Here is a 13480-nt window from a genome sequence, read left to right as displayed (position 1 = left end):
TCTCTCCCTCTAGAAGGAAAAGATCATGGGCCGCCTTAGTCCACCAAAGGTATTTTAATCTTGGCAACCATGTGATACCAAAACAAAAAAACCACACTGTTTACTCTGGTAAAACTGAAAAACTAAAAGGCAATAAAAAGAAAATTTGGGAAAGCAGAATTAACAGGATTCTGAGGTAACAGCAATAATGAAGGAGAAATCATCATTGTAAGTTCCCGTTTGTGAACGCACACATCTGCCACGGTTTCCCACATGAGTGACTCAAGCACCAAACACAAAGCCATAGCTAATGTCATCATGGCACTGGTTCGGAGGTCAAAGCTCTAAACTCAAGTGTTTCCAGGAAGCATTCCTAAACTCAAGTCCATCTCATTATGTGAAAATACACATACAACCGTACCCTACTGTTCTGTTAAATCACACAGTTTAAAATGCATGCTGTTCTGGTTTTTTTTTTTTTCCTTACCAAGTCCATTTTACTTAAAAAAAAAACAAAAAAAGACCCAAACATACAAAACATTTTTAATATATCTTAGAAAATTAGCAAAAAATTAAGAAAGTTCAGCATATTACATTGTACATTTAGGTAAAGAATATTTAGGTAAGAATGTCTGAGAATTATAAATATTTGTTCCCTCTCAACATAGGACATCATAAAAATACATTCTTAAAACTTTTTTCATGTATAATTCCTGTAAATGATCATATCCATACTAAAGAAAAGGCCTGATCATGAAAAGCTTTCACACACTCCTGAATTTTTCTGTACAGTAACTACAAAAGTAAAAGCAAAGGTTCTGGCAGCACATTGACCCTTAAAACCTTTTTAAACATTAGGAAGAATTCAGTTAGTATCAAATTATCATTCCAAATGGGATTTAATTTACTCAGTTCATCTCTGTGCTGATTCCTTAGCATCTATCTTAGCCAAAGCCTGTTTATAAGGTGTTTGCCTCCTTGAGCTTAGTGCCACCAGAGCCAGAAGTAACTCAGCAGCACTGCATTCAGCAGAAACTTTTGCACAATTGCATCCATGGACTGCACCCTCCTAGCAGAGGCAAGATCCCCAAGTGGCCAGGGACCGCTCTGGTCAAAAGTATCCATGGCAACCCACATGTCATGGCAAGCAGACTGGCGATGCACTCGGAGAGGGAAACATACCCAGAGATCTTGACCCCAAACCCCCACGCCCCTCGGCATCAGCAGCCAATGGCACCCACGGCACAATTTGCATGCTGCCTCGTCCCCACAAGGACCTAAGATTGCTAAAGGGAATTTTCAGAACCTGAAGTTTTCAAAGAAAGAGTAAATAAAAAGCTTCATAGTGTCGACTTTTTTTTTTCCAGGTAAGCCCTTATTTTCAAGAAGATAAATAAGAAGGCTTCCTTAGTATACTGGCCTGAAAGAAGGCACTGAAGGAAGAACGGTTAGAAGCAGCAAAGCCAGTTCCTTTGTCTTTAGCATCAAGCTTTCTAGCTACACCAGGAATCTGCACAACAGATGGGGCTCCTGCCAGCTTTCACTCGGTGTTCTTCTTTTCTTTCCAGTTCTTCTCTCTCTCTTCCAGTTCTGCCTGGGTGAAAGCTGCAGGGCCCCAGTTAGTGATCAGGTGAGGGTTTTTTGAACCTAAGGAACACACACATTAAATATTCTTCAATTAGCATTACCATTTTTCCACACATAAAAGAGTAACTTTCTACTTGATTTCTTCTCTGAGTATCTGCAAATGTCACACCAGCCAGAATGACTAGAAAATGTATGCAAGGGAATTAACTGAGCCTTCTTATCTAGTACAGAGCAAGTTATTCAAGAGAAATGGACCCTAAACAGTGTCGTTTCTGTATATTTGGGCTAAAGATTTTTAGCACAATTTAAACACACAAATAAAATAGAAGAATAAACTGGATAAATATCTGATTACTGCAAAGAGTGCGTTACCTGGCTCTATCAATCGAATTAATCCTTCATGCTGGGCCACTTTGTCCTTCCAGCTCTTGGTCTTACTAGTTGCCATCTCCAGCTTCTTCTTAACTCCCTGCAACGAAAGTAGATGTTGGACTATGCAAACACATAGGCAGTTTAAGACCAAATAAAAATGCTTGGGCACTTTTGTGGATTATCCCATGAAATCCAGCCACTCGAAGAGGCAGGAACTATCAATCACCCCCATTTTACAGATGTGGAAACCAGAATGCAGAGAGCTTGAGTAACCTGCCCAAAGTCACCTAGGGGACCTAATGACACAGCTACACATGAATGTGTCAGATCCTTGTATATGCATTAAGGCTCACCAACCTCAGCCCCAAACCCAGCCTTCCCTGTCCTGCACAGGACACCAGGGTGACTCTCCTCACCAGCTGGCAACGACTGTCAGAAGGGCACTGAGGGTCACCGAAAGAAGGGGCTCTGCTCCCAGGTCTCACTGTGCTCTTCTCAGCAGCTCCTGTGGCATGTGGGGCACCCACAGTGCTCACACCAGTGGCTTTTACTGTCATCGCCTTGTGGGCTGCTTCCCCCAGTGCCCAGAGGACAGCTTCCCAGTCACAGCTTTCCTGCTGTCCATGGGGCCAAGGCCATGCCTTCTCCAAGATCTATATCACAGCCCTGGCAGAAGGGGCGAAAAGCAGATGTGTTCCCTTCCTGGGTACTCTGCCTCAGTCTCAGAGCCAGGGGCTGCTTCCTGTACGTGCTGTTCCTGTACTCTTAGAGCCACCTTTACTGCTTGGTGGGTAATCCCCTGTTACAGTTCATTTGTTTATATTAAACTTGCCCCGTTCAAATTACTGTGTGCCTCTTGACTTCACCTGATAGACCTCACCACCTGTAAAAACTACTACTTACAGCTAAGCAAATACTGTGATTTCTAAATGTTTTTAAGTTTTTATTTTAACTCCAGTTAGTTTACAAGCAGTGTTATGTTAGTTTCAGGTGCTTAAATGTTTGCTTTTTAAATTTTAAATGCACGTTTGCAGGGATCAGGTGGATCACCTCATACTGCTCTAACGCTTGCTTTCGCTCCAGCTCGAGCTGCTCCAGCTGTTCCATGGCTTCCTGAAGGGCCCGTTCTTTCAGGACACGCTGATTCTCCAGCTCCTGCTTCTCCGCCTCAGTTGTCTGAATGGCCTGCTGCTGCTCCAAGTGCCACTTTTCTAGTTCAGCCCTCTTGGAAGACTCTTCCTCCAGCAACCTGCAACGTGGAAAGCTCAAGACCAAACCTGCCCGGGCTCCCGGGCCCGACCCAGCCGACAACAGAGCCACCGAGAGCAGCAGATGAGGCCTGACGTCATCCACTTCCTCATTTTGTAAAGAAGAAACCAGGGGCCACAGAGGCCCATAGTCACAAAGCTGGAAAGTTGCCCCATGTGTCCTGTCCTGCTCCTCTCTGTTTCACCTTTTTTTGAAAAAAATAAAATGACATTTATGAAAGGTTTAATGTGCCACAACTGGGCCAAGAGCCAAGTGTATTTTCCCAGTCAATCCTCACGGTAAACTTAAGTGCTATCAATATTCACATTTCAACAATCAAGAAAGTGAGGCACAAAGGTTAAATGACCTGCACCGGATCATCTGCCTGACAGATGGTAGGGTCAAGTTTTGAAAATTACCTGGTTGCTATAACATTAAAACATTTCTCATCAAGTACAAACATATTACCAAGGGAAAAGCTAACAAACTAATGATGATAAAAGGGAAAAAGGAGGCAACAAAAGGCAGAATAAAACATACCACTTCCTGAACTACTACTCTAACGCTTGCTTTCGCATGTCAGACACTTGACTTCATTATTGTAACCCGCCATCAATTCTGCAGGGTATTATTATCCCTCCAGATGAAGCAATAAAAATTCAGGATGTCACACACAGTGAATTTTAACCAAAGTTTGTGTGACTCTAAAATGTTATCTTTGAGTAACAGGCTACTTATCTAAGAATATCCAGCTACACAGGCATTTAAATAAAACATGCAGTCCAAACCTATACCCAAAGTATAGACAATGTACTTAGGTGCCAGCCCAGAAGAGGACACCTCTCTGGTGGCTTGGTCATCAGTATGCTCTTCTAAAACCAATGACAGAAGACATAAAATATCAGACTAGACAGCCCTTATCCCACCGCCCCCAGCCCCCACCACTGTAAGAATTCCCTCTACAACATCCTGCAACGTGGTTATCCTACTGTGCTCAGATACTCTGTGGGATGGGCCACTCACTGCTTCACAAATCGGGCGAGTTCACAGTGGGTTCACAATGAGTTCACAAACAGGCAACCTCAATCCTTAGAAAGTTCTTCCTCAACTAGGAAGAGCTTTCCCACCCACTATCCCTAGTCCTACACAGGACCATCCACTCCCCCTCAGATGTCTCCTGGAGTGTGATATCTACAACTGAACACAACACTGCAAATGTGGTCTGACCAGTGTTTTTTCACTCACTCAAGTTAGTGTATACTATACACCTTCTGTGTGCTTTTCTGGACACAAGAGTGAACGAGACTGCAAAGGCCGGTTTCTTCATCCTAGGGGTGAGTGTATGAAGTGGGAATGGATGTCTGCAGGTGTTCAAGCTGCCCAGTTGGAATCTCCCACATGTGTCCAAGGATCTGCCACAGTAGGCATCTTGACCGGAAGTAGGGCCCACCTCCCACTACATAAGCCACAGGCCTGACCCCTGCCCTCCTGCCCTTTGGCAGCCAGAGCATAGTGGAAGCCTGAGCTGGGCTTGACTAAGCAGATGCTGTTCCCGAAACTCTCTGAAGCAACTCACGCAAAGCAGAGATAGTGGAGAATTTTATCTTGCTAGTGGCGGCAACATCCAGTGCTGCAAGGCAGCAGGAGCAATGGTGACATCAGTGGCATCCTCAGGGGACTCTTCCCTTGGCCTGGTTTGGGCTGCTCAGCCTCCGTTGGTCCATGCCTGTGTTCAGGCCTGGTCACCTGCCTTTCTTTGGAAATGGTCAACTACTCAAGAACCTTCCAATTAACTCTTTTATTGCTCTAGCAAATTCAAGTTCATTTCTGTGGTTTCCAAAGAAGATGCTGGAACAAAGACTTTAACCACTCTGTGCTTTAGTTTCCTCATTTATTAAAAAAAAAAAAAAAAGTATAGAAATTACATCCACCATCAAAGGTTTATGGATGCATCAATTGTGATAATGCACATAAGGTACCTAGAACAGTGCCGACCACATCTAGGTGCTAGATAAATATCAGCTCATGTTATTACAGCAGGACTGATACCTCATTTGCTCTGAATACTTCACATTCACTAACACTACCTAAGAGTGTTTGAGGTTTCTGGCAATAGTATCACAGGAAAGTAAAACCCTGATTCTTTTCAAATGAATTGTTATTAAGGCAAGTTCTCCCAGATTCAAGTCTCCTGTTGTTACTTTAAAACTATCTCCTGGGGCAACTGGGTGGCTCAGTTGGTTAAGCGTCCAACTTCGGCTCAGGTCATGATCTTGTGGTTCATGAGTTTGAGCCTCATGTCGAGCTCTGTGCTGACAGCTCGGAGCCTAAAACCTGCTTAGAATTCTGTGTCTCCCTCTCTCTCTCTGCACCCCCCCCCCCCACCAAAACACACACTCTGGCACTCTCGCTCACTCTCTCAAAAATAAAATAAACATTAAAAAAGATTTTTTAAACTATCTCCTTAGTCTAAAACCATCAGTCAAGCCTGTCAACTGATCTTTTTGAATGTTTATTCTGACATCCTATACATTATACATCTTCATCTGCAAAAGAGACAAATGAACATAACGAACACACTGATTACCAAATACCAGATATTACACTAAATACTGTGCATGTAGCACCTCCTCTAATCTTCACAACAACCCTCCAAGGTAGGCAAGTATCCATAATTCTATAGATAAGGAAGTGAAGTCTCAAAGTAGTGAGGTGACTTTTCAAAAATTACAGCTAGAAAGTACCAGAGCTAAGAATCAAACTCAGACCTCACTCCACAACTTGGTCCCTAATTGCTTTCAAATACATGAAAAAGTACTATCATATAGAAGAGTCATGACTGTTTCATGTGGCCCCCATTAGTAGAACTTGGATCCATTCAGTCATTCAAAAAATAAGTATTTAAACAACTTACTATAAGAAGTATCTCTGAGGAAACTTCAAACACTGACAGAGAAAGTACTACCTTCTATAAGAACAATGAGAAACTGCTTAAAGAAAGGGCAGGAAAGTTAACTAAAAAGCCCTCTACAAACACCCAACCTAAGATTATGATTCATTTCAGCAGTGCTGGACATAAATGTATTTCACTCGGCTCCATGAAGACTTCCCTTGATTTTCAACCCAGGAAGGCCTACCCAGAGGATTGGGAGCAAGGAGAAAAGCCCCCTCTGACAATCTGACAAAATGTCGCTCTGAATCAGGTCCAGCTTCTGTGACTTTAGGAAAGAGATAAATTCACCTCTCCTAAAAATGACCAAATGTTATTCATCTTAAGTTCCAAAAACTAAGATGAAAAACAAATTCAGAATTCAGTAAAATTCACGAAATGGCCTTTGCACACCAAGTTCTCTAATTTCAACTTACTGGAGCAGAGCTGCATGTATTAGTTCTATTTGTATTCCAAAGTTGAAACGATTTTGCTATTTATTTAAATCAGACTGTACAAAATAATTAGCCCAAGCTTTTTAAATAACAATATTCATGTCTGGCTCCTATCCAAAGATATTTTGATTCAAGAAATCGAAGACACTGATTAAAAACTACTATACTAGCCTCAATGACCCAAAACTGTATCTCATTCAAAACATCATTCATTCTATAAACTCAAAATAATACTTTAATAAGCTTCTAGAACAGGGGTGCCTGGGTGGCTCAGTTGGTTAAGTGTCTGACTCTTGATTTCTGCTCAGGTCGTGATCTCAGTTTGTGGGTTCAAGCCCCGCATCGGACTCTGCACTGACAGTACAGAGCTCGCTCTCTCTCTCTCCATCCCTCCCTCCCTCCCTCCCTCGTTTTCTCTCTCTCTCAAACAAAAAAAGACTTGCGGCGCCTGGGTGGCTCAGTGGGTTAAGCATTCAACTTCAACTCAGGCCATGATTTCACAGTTTGTGGGTTCAAGCCCCACTCAGAATTGAGATAAATTCTCAGACATCATGCTATTGTTGTGGGGGCTGGGGGGAAACCCTCCATCCCCATCACATGAAAATTAGGAACCCAAAGTGACATCCCCTGAAAAGACATCTTAAAGAAAACAAATGATGAAGCAAGTTAGAAACTTGAAGAGGGAAGCTCAAATTTTCCCTTTGGGGTCTTTATTCTACTTTGTCCTCCCTGCTGCCACGAAGACCACAAATTGAGAGTTCTCACCTGAGATCATGGCTATCATAAACAGTAAACCTGACTTTTAAAGCTCTAAGAAAAAGAAGAATCTAGCTTTCTAAAGTTTAGAACTTTCTAAATTTAGAACTTCTAAAACTGAGGTGCCTGGCTGGCTCCGTCAGTAGAGTGTGGGATTCTTGATCTCAGAGGTCATGAGCTCAAGCTCCATAGTGGGCACAGAGCTTACCAAAACAAAAACCTTATAAAACTAAGATTTCAAGCAATAATTATTTAAGGAATGTCACCAATCCTGAATGACCAAATGGAAACTGCTTAATTCCTCATTATCCTTCTAAAGTGCCTATAACTGGCCCGAAACGGGCCGCTGCCTCCACACAGCGTCCCTCTCTGGTCTGGAACACGTTGGGGAAGGTTCTCACCAGAGCTGCTCCTGGGTCCACGGACATTCTAGACATGGACATTCTCACCAACAGATCCACTGGATCACTCTAAAACAGACAGAAGGCCTGTCGATCGTCCCAGAAGCAAGGGCCTTCCAGTGCCATAGACAGAATAAACAACTCGGCCAGCCCAGCCTCGGGGGCCTCTCCAATCTAGCAGAGATACTCCTCTCTTCACCAGAATGTCAGTCATTCCTAGAAATTCCTAGAAAAGTACATAAGGACCCAGTATACAAACTGATCTGGCACCTGGCCTGAAGTTTCCGCACAGTCTCTTCATCTTGCCGGGCCTGTCTCTCATCCTCGAGAGCCTCCTGCAGCTTTAGGTACATGTCTTCCAGCTCCCGCACTCGCTGCAAATACTGTTCCAGTTCAGAGGACTTCTGGGCAACCTGTTCTTCCATCTGCTGTCTGATCTGATGGTATAAAAGGGTCATGTTTAAACTCAGGTTGACTTCACCCTCAGGGAAACTCTCCCACTCCTAGTGCCACAGCCCACCTCGGCAGCTCAGCAGGGTGAGCAGGGCCCTGTCCTTCGCTCCTGGAACTGAAGACAGAGGAAGGAGGTACCACACCCATTACCAACACTAAGGCCATACCCCAAGTCAAGGACACAAAGTACAAGCCAAATGCTGTGCTCCAGCCCTGGCTCAGTTTCTAACCCTTCCACTCTACACTTAAAGATTCACAAGTCAAGAAAAAAATCATGTCCCTGAATAATCTCTCCTTAAATTCCTTTTTATTATAAAGCCACAACCTCTTTATCTATGATTTTCTCTAAAAGGAATGAACCTCTGCCCAGTCAGAAGAGCCCAAGGGTCACAATAAAGGGGAAAGGAAAGATGGACCTGCAGAGAGTCCTCGGTGCTTACCTGGCTGCCTTGAGGCCCCTCCAGTCCTGCCCTAGGGCACCTCCAGTCCTGGGGGGCCTCACGCAGCTACCATTAGTGCCCTAACAACTCAATGGTTCCTCCCTTCTGTATTAAAGTTTTCAATCTTTCCCTTAAAAATGGAAAGACAAGGACATCCAAATGTAATAGCACACACACACTAGTGTATGTGTCTGCGGTTTATAAAATATTCACACTTGCTAACATCATCCTCATAAGAGTCATGAGAGATCACATGACAATGCCTCCAATTTAAAGAAAAGAAAACTAATGCTCAAAAGAAGGAACAGAGAGGAAACAAACCCAGATGTTCTGGCTGTGAGTGCAGCAACTCCTTGATATCACATCTGCCTGCTTGTGTACTTTCTCTCATAAAACAAACGTGTCTGTTTCAACTCTAAGCAACAAAAAGTTACTTTAAAAATGTCATGAAATCTATTCAATGGGCACTGGGCTCAGTACTCTCCCACACATTACAACTCTGTGTAGGAAGACCTGTGTTCTAGTAAACTAGCTAACCACCTAAAGCAAGCTGGCTCTTGGATGTCTTGGGGGATGGGAACCTCTAAGATGAATCAGAGCTGCCAAGAGCAGCAGACCAGAATTCCTATGTTGTCATGATTTCAGAACCCCCCACTTTGCTCATTACAGAAGAGAAAGATCATGGAACCCATGCTTACTTTTTTCCGTAACTATTCATTTTCCAAGCCAGGCCTTTTTGAGAAGGAAAATGGGATGCTGTTAATAATTATATCAAGAAGCCAAGGACTGTCCTAGGCAAACCAAGAGATACAGTCACCCTAACCATGGCAGTTATCACCCTATTCCATGAACTTCTATTCTGGGGTCCTAAAAGCAAGATTTATGTCTTTTACCTTTATATCCTTGGCATGGTACCTAGCACATAGAACATGCTCAATAAAACCATAATGAACAAACACACACACACAGAGCTTCCCCCAGTAGCCCACTATAAGTCTGTAGCATAGCCCAGCTGACACGATGGCCTCAGTCCAGCCTCCCAGGCCTTGGCCCCTCCCCATTCACCCAGACAAGCCACTGTGAGCCAATGCAACAGCGGTCCCAGTTTCCCAGCTGTAGGACTCACAAGCTTCTCTCGCTCCAGCTCTGTGCTGAACCTCGCCTGTAGTTCCACTTGAGTCTGAAGGCGTTTCTTTTCTTCTTCTGCTGCGCGAGATGCTGCTTCTTCCAGTTTCTATCCAATCAAAACCCACCCACAGATAAGTAGTAAATATCAGAATGGAGGTAGATTAGGAAAGAGAAATGGCCACACCTAAGCACTTGGGAAAAGCCAAACATTCTTAATGTTCAATCAAGCTAGAATAAAAACTTTTATTGCATTGGAATTCCACTCCAACAATTTTCCCAGTCAACATACAAAATCAATTAGGTAAATGAGTGACTTGTTAAGTCTGAACATTTTGCAAAGAAAATTTTGTAGAGTCATGGGGCTAAATTCACTTGTAAATGCATCTTGAGCTCCTTCTATACAGTTTTGTCATCTCACATGTTATTCCTTAAAACTTTTACCAGAACTTGACTTCCAGAGGGTGGCAGTGAGGAGCTCCATGGACCCATTCCCCAGGAAAACACTCATAACCGGTGAAAATAATTTCAAAAAACAAACAAAAACAACCATTTAAAGTCCCCAGAAAATAAACCAAAGGCATATAGCAAATGGAGAAGATTTATCAAAAAAAAAAATAAGGCATGCCTAGAAGACCAGAAGCTACCGCCTCCACCTAGTGATGGGCCCAGGAAGCAGGGGTATCACACCCAGAGAAGCAGACCACTAGTTTCTGCCACCAGCTCCAGAGCATTGGCACAGAGATTTGCCCAGGCAGAGAAGCAAGATCTGGAGCACTCCCCAAAAGAAATGACATTATTTACAACAAAGTGTGTGGAAGGTCAAACTTAAAGATGCTCTTGAAAACAATGAGACTTTAAGGAATTAAGAGGAGTCTCAGAGCTCCAGGAGACCAACAAACTACAAACCACACATCAGGGAGAAGTTTAGCAGAGAGAACCAGATATAGACAGTAAAGTGCTCTCATGTAATAGGAACAAGTCTCAAAGACTACATATGGGCTTGAATTTAAATAATATCAGACTGTGGAACAAGTCAGGCCCCAAGAAAACAATAGAGCTCTAACAGCTGGATAGGATACTGACAGAGGCATAAAGGTTAACAGAGAGATTAGAGAAAGAAACACACAAAGAGAACCCTAACATCACGGTCACCCCAGGGTACTTGTACATGCCTAAGGTTGTGCCTCTAAAGAAAAACACAGAGGCTTCAGAGTATAAAGAAACAAACCTCACTGAAACACCCTAGCCAAGTAAGGAGACAAATGAATAAGCAGCAAGCCCTAGGGGGAGAGGAGAAATCCATATCTGGAGTTGCTACAATATATTGTCTAAAATGTCCAGCTTCCCAAATGGAAAGATAGTTCATGCTCGTGGGTTGGAAGAACAAATATTGTTTAAAATGTCCATCCACCGAAAACAATCTACAAATTTAATGTAATCCGTACAAAAATCCCAACAGCATTTTTTACAATACTACAAGCATTATTTATGCTAAAGTTTGTATGGGATCACAAAAGAAGTGGTTTCTTCTCTCAAAAAGAAAACTGGACATATCTGGACTGGACAGAAAACTGGAGGTATCACAATCCCAGATTTCAGGATATACTACACAAAGATGTAGTAATCCAAACAGTATGGTATCGGCATTAGAAACAGACACACAGGGGTTGCCTGGGTGGCTCAGTTGGTAAAGCGTCCGACCTCGGCTCAGGTCATGATCTCACGGTTTGTGGGTTCAAGCCCCACGTTGGACTCTGTGCTGACAGCCAGCTCAGGGCCTGGAGCCTGTTTCAGATTCTGTATCTCCCTCTCTCTCTGACCCTCCCCTGCTCATGCTATCTCTCTCTCAGAAATAAATAAAACATTTAAAAAATTAAAAAAAAAAAAAAAACAGACACACAGATCAACAGAACAGGACAGAAAGCCCAGAAATAAACCCACAATTATATGGTCAATTAATCTACAACAAAGGAGGCAAGAATATGCAAAGGGAAAAAGAAAGTCTCTTCAACAAATGGTGTTCAGAAAACTGGACAGCAACATGCAAAAGAATGAAATTGGACCACTTTCTTATACCATACAATTATAAACACAAAATGGATTAAAGACCTACATGTGAAGATCTGAAACCATAAAAATCCTAGAAGAGGGAACACAGACAGTAATTTCTCGGACATTGGCACACAGCAACATTTTCTAGGTATGTCTCTTGAAGCAAGGGAAACAAAAGCAAAATAAACTATTGATTGGGACTACATCAAAATAGAAAGCTTCTGCACAGCACAGGAAACAATTCACAAAACTAAATGAGAGCCTACTGAATGGGAGAAGATCGTTGCAAATGATGTAACTGAAAAGCAGCTAGTATCCAAAATCTATAAAGAACTGATACAACTCAACACCAAAAACAAAAAACAAAAACAAAGCATTAAAAATGGGCAGAAGACGTGAAGAGACATTTCTCCAATGAAAACATACAGATGGCCAAGAGACACAGGAAAAGATGCTCAACATCACTCATCAGAGAAATGAAATCAATACCAAAGTGAGACATCACCTCACACCCGTCAGAATAGCTAAAAAACACATGAAACGACAAGTACTGGCAAGGATGTGGAGAAAAAGGAACCACTGTACACTGTTGCTGGGAATGCAAACTGGTGCAGCCAGGCTGGAAAAGAGTATGCAGCTTCATCAAAAACCTAAGCACAGAATTACCATGTGATCTAGTAATCACACTACTGGGTATTTACCCAAAGAATATAAAAACACAAAGTCAAAAATATACATGCACCTGTTTATTGCAGCATTATTTACAATAGCAAGATATGGAAACAACCCAAATGTCCATCAATGGATGAATGGATAAAGAAATGGTATGTGTGTATATATGTGTACACACGTACGTACGTACGTACACACACACACACACACACACACACACACAGGAATAGTACTCAACCATGAAAAAGAATGAAATCTTGCCATGTGCAATAATGTGGATAGATCTAGAGGATCTAGTACAATGGTAGGTAAAAAAGAGAAAGACTAATAACATATGATTTCAGTTATATGTGAAGTTTAAGAAAGAAAACAATGAAAATAAGAGGGGGGAAAAAAAGACTCTTAAATACAGAGAACTGATGATTACCAGAGAGGAGGTGTGTGGAGGAATGGGTGAAATAGGTAGAAGGAATTAAGAGTACACTTATTGTGATGAACACTAAACACTTGAAACTAATATGACACTGTATGTTAATTATACTGGAACTTAAAAAATTTTTAAAGTACATATAAAAAATAATGAATGTCCAGTTTTCAAACAAATGAAATGTACAAAGAAAGAAATATGTGACTCACAGGGGAAAAAAGCAGCCAACAGACTACCTCTGAAGGAGTCCTGATGGTGGATTTAGCCAAGATTTCATAGAAGGTATATGTTCAAAGAACTCAAAGAAAGCATGCTTAAGGAAGTACTAGAAGGTATAACTATACCCAATCAAATAGAAATTATCAATAAAAAGATAGAAGTTATAAAAATAACCAAATGGAAATCCTGGGATTGAAAAGCATGATAACTAAAATGAAAACTTCACTAGAAGTTCTCACCTTATATATTTGGGCTGCAAGAAGAATCAAAGATCAATTGATAGAAATGCAATTTGAAGAACAGAGAGAAAAAGGAATGAAGAAAAATGAACAGAGCCTCAGAGAAATGTGGAACCCCACTAA

At 42.0% G+C, this 13480-nt stretch overlaps 1 protein-coding gene across 1 annotated transcript in view; it reads right to left on the bottom strand.

Moving 5' to 3' along the window:
• Nucleotides 1-500: 500 nt before the first annotated feature.
• Nucleotides 501-13480, bottom strand: part of SWAP70 (switching B cell complex subunit SWAP70) — a 75012-nt gene continuing 62032 nt past the window's right edge. Inside the window, exons 8-12 of the mRNA XM_039244615.1 lie at nt 9747-9854; nt 7998-8164; nt 2989-3187; nt 1939-2035; nt 501-1626 (exon numbers count right to left, since the gene is read on the bottom strand). Coding sequence (XP_039100546.1) covers nt 1520-1626; nt 1939-2035; nt 2989-3187; nt 7998-8164; nt 9747-9854 — 678 coding nt within the window. The 3' untranslated portion in view covers nt 501-1519. The remainder of the gene's footprint in view (nt 1627-1938; nt 2036-2988; nt 3188-7997; nt 8165-9746; nt 9855-13480) is intronic.

This window comes from Hyaena hyaena, unplaced genomic scaffold (assembly GCF_003009895.1).
Source record: "Hyaena hyaena isolate Hyena2069 unplaced genomic scaffold, ASM300989v1 scaffold_245, whole genome shotgun sequence".
NCBI classification, from domain to species: domain Eukaryota; kingdom Metazoa; phylum Chordata; class Mammalia; order Carnivora; family Hyaenidae; genus Hyaena; species Hyaena hyaena.
Note: the sequence above shows the minus strand (reverse complement) of the source record. Positions and strands in the feature narration are given on the sequence as shown.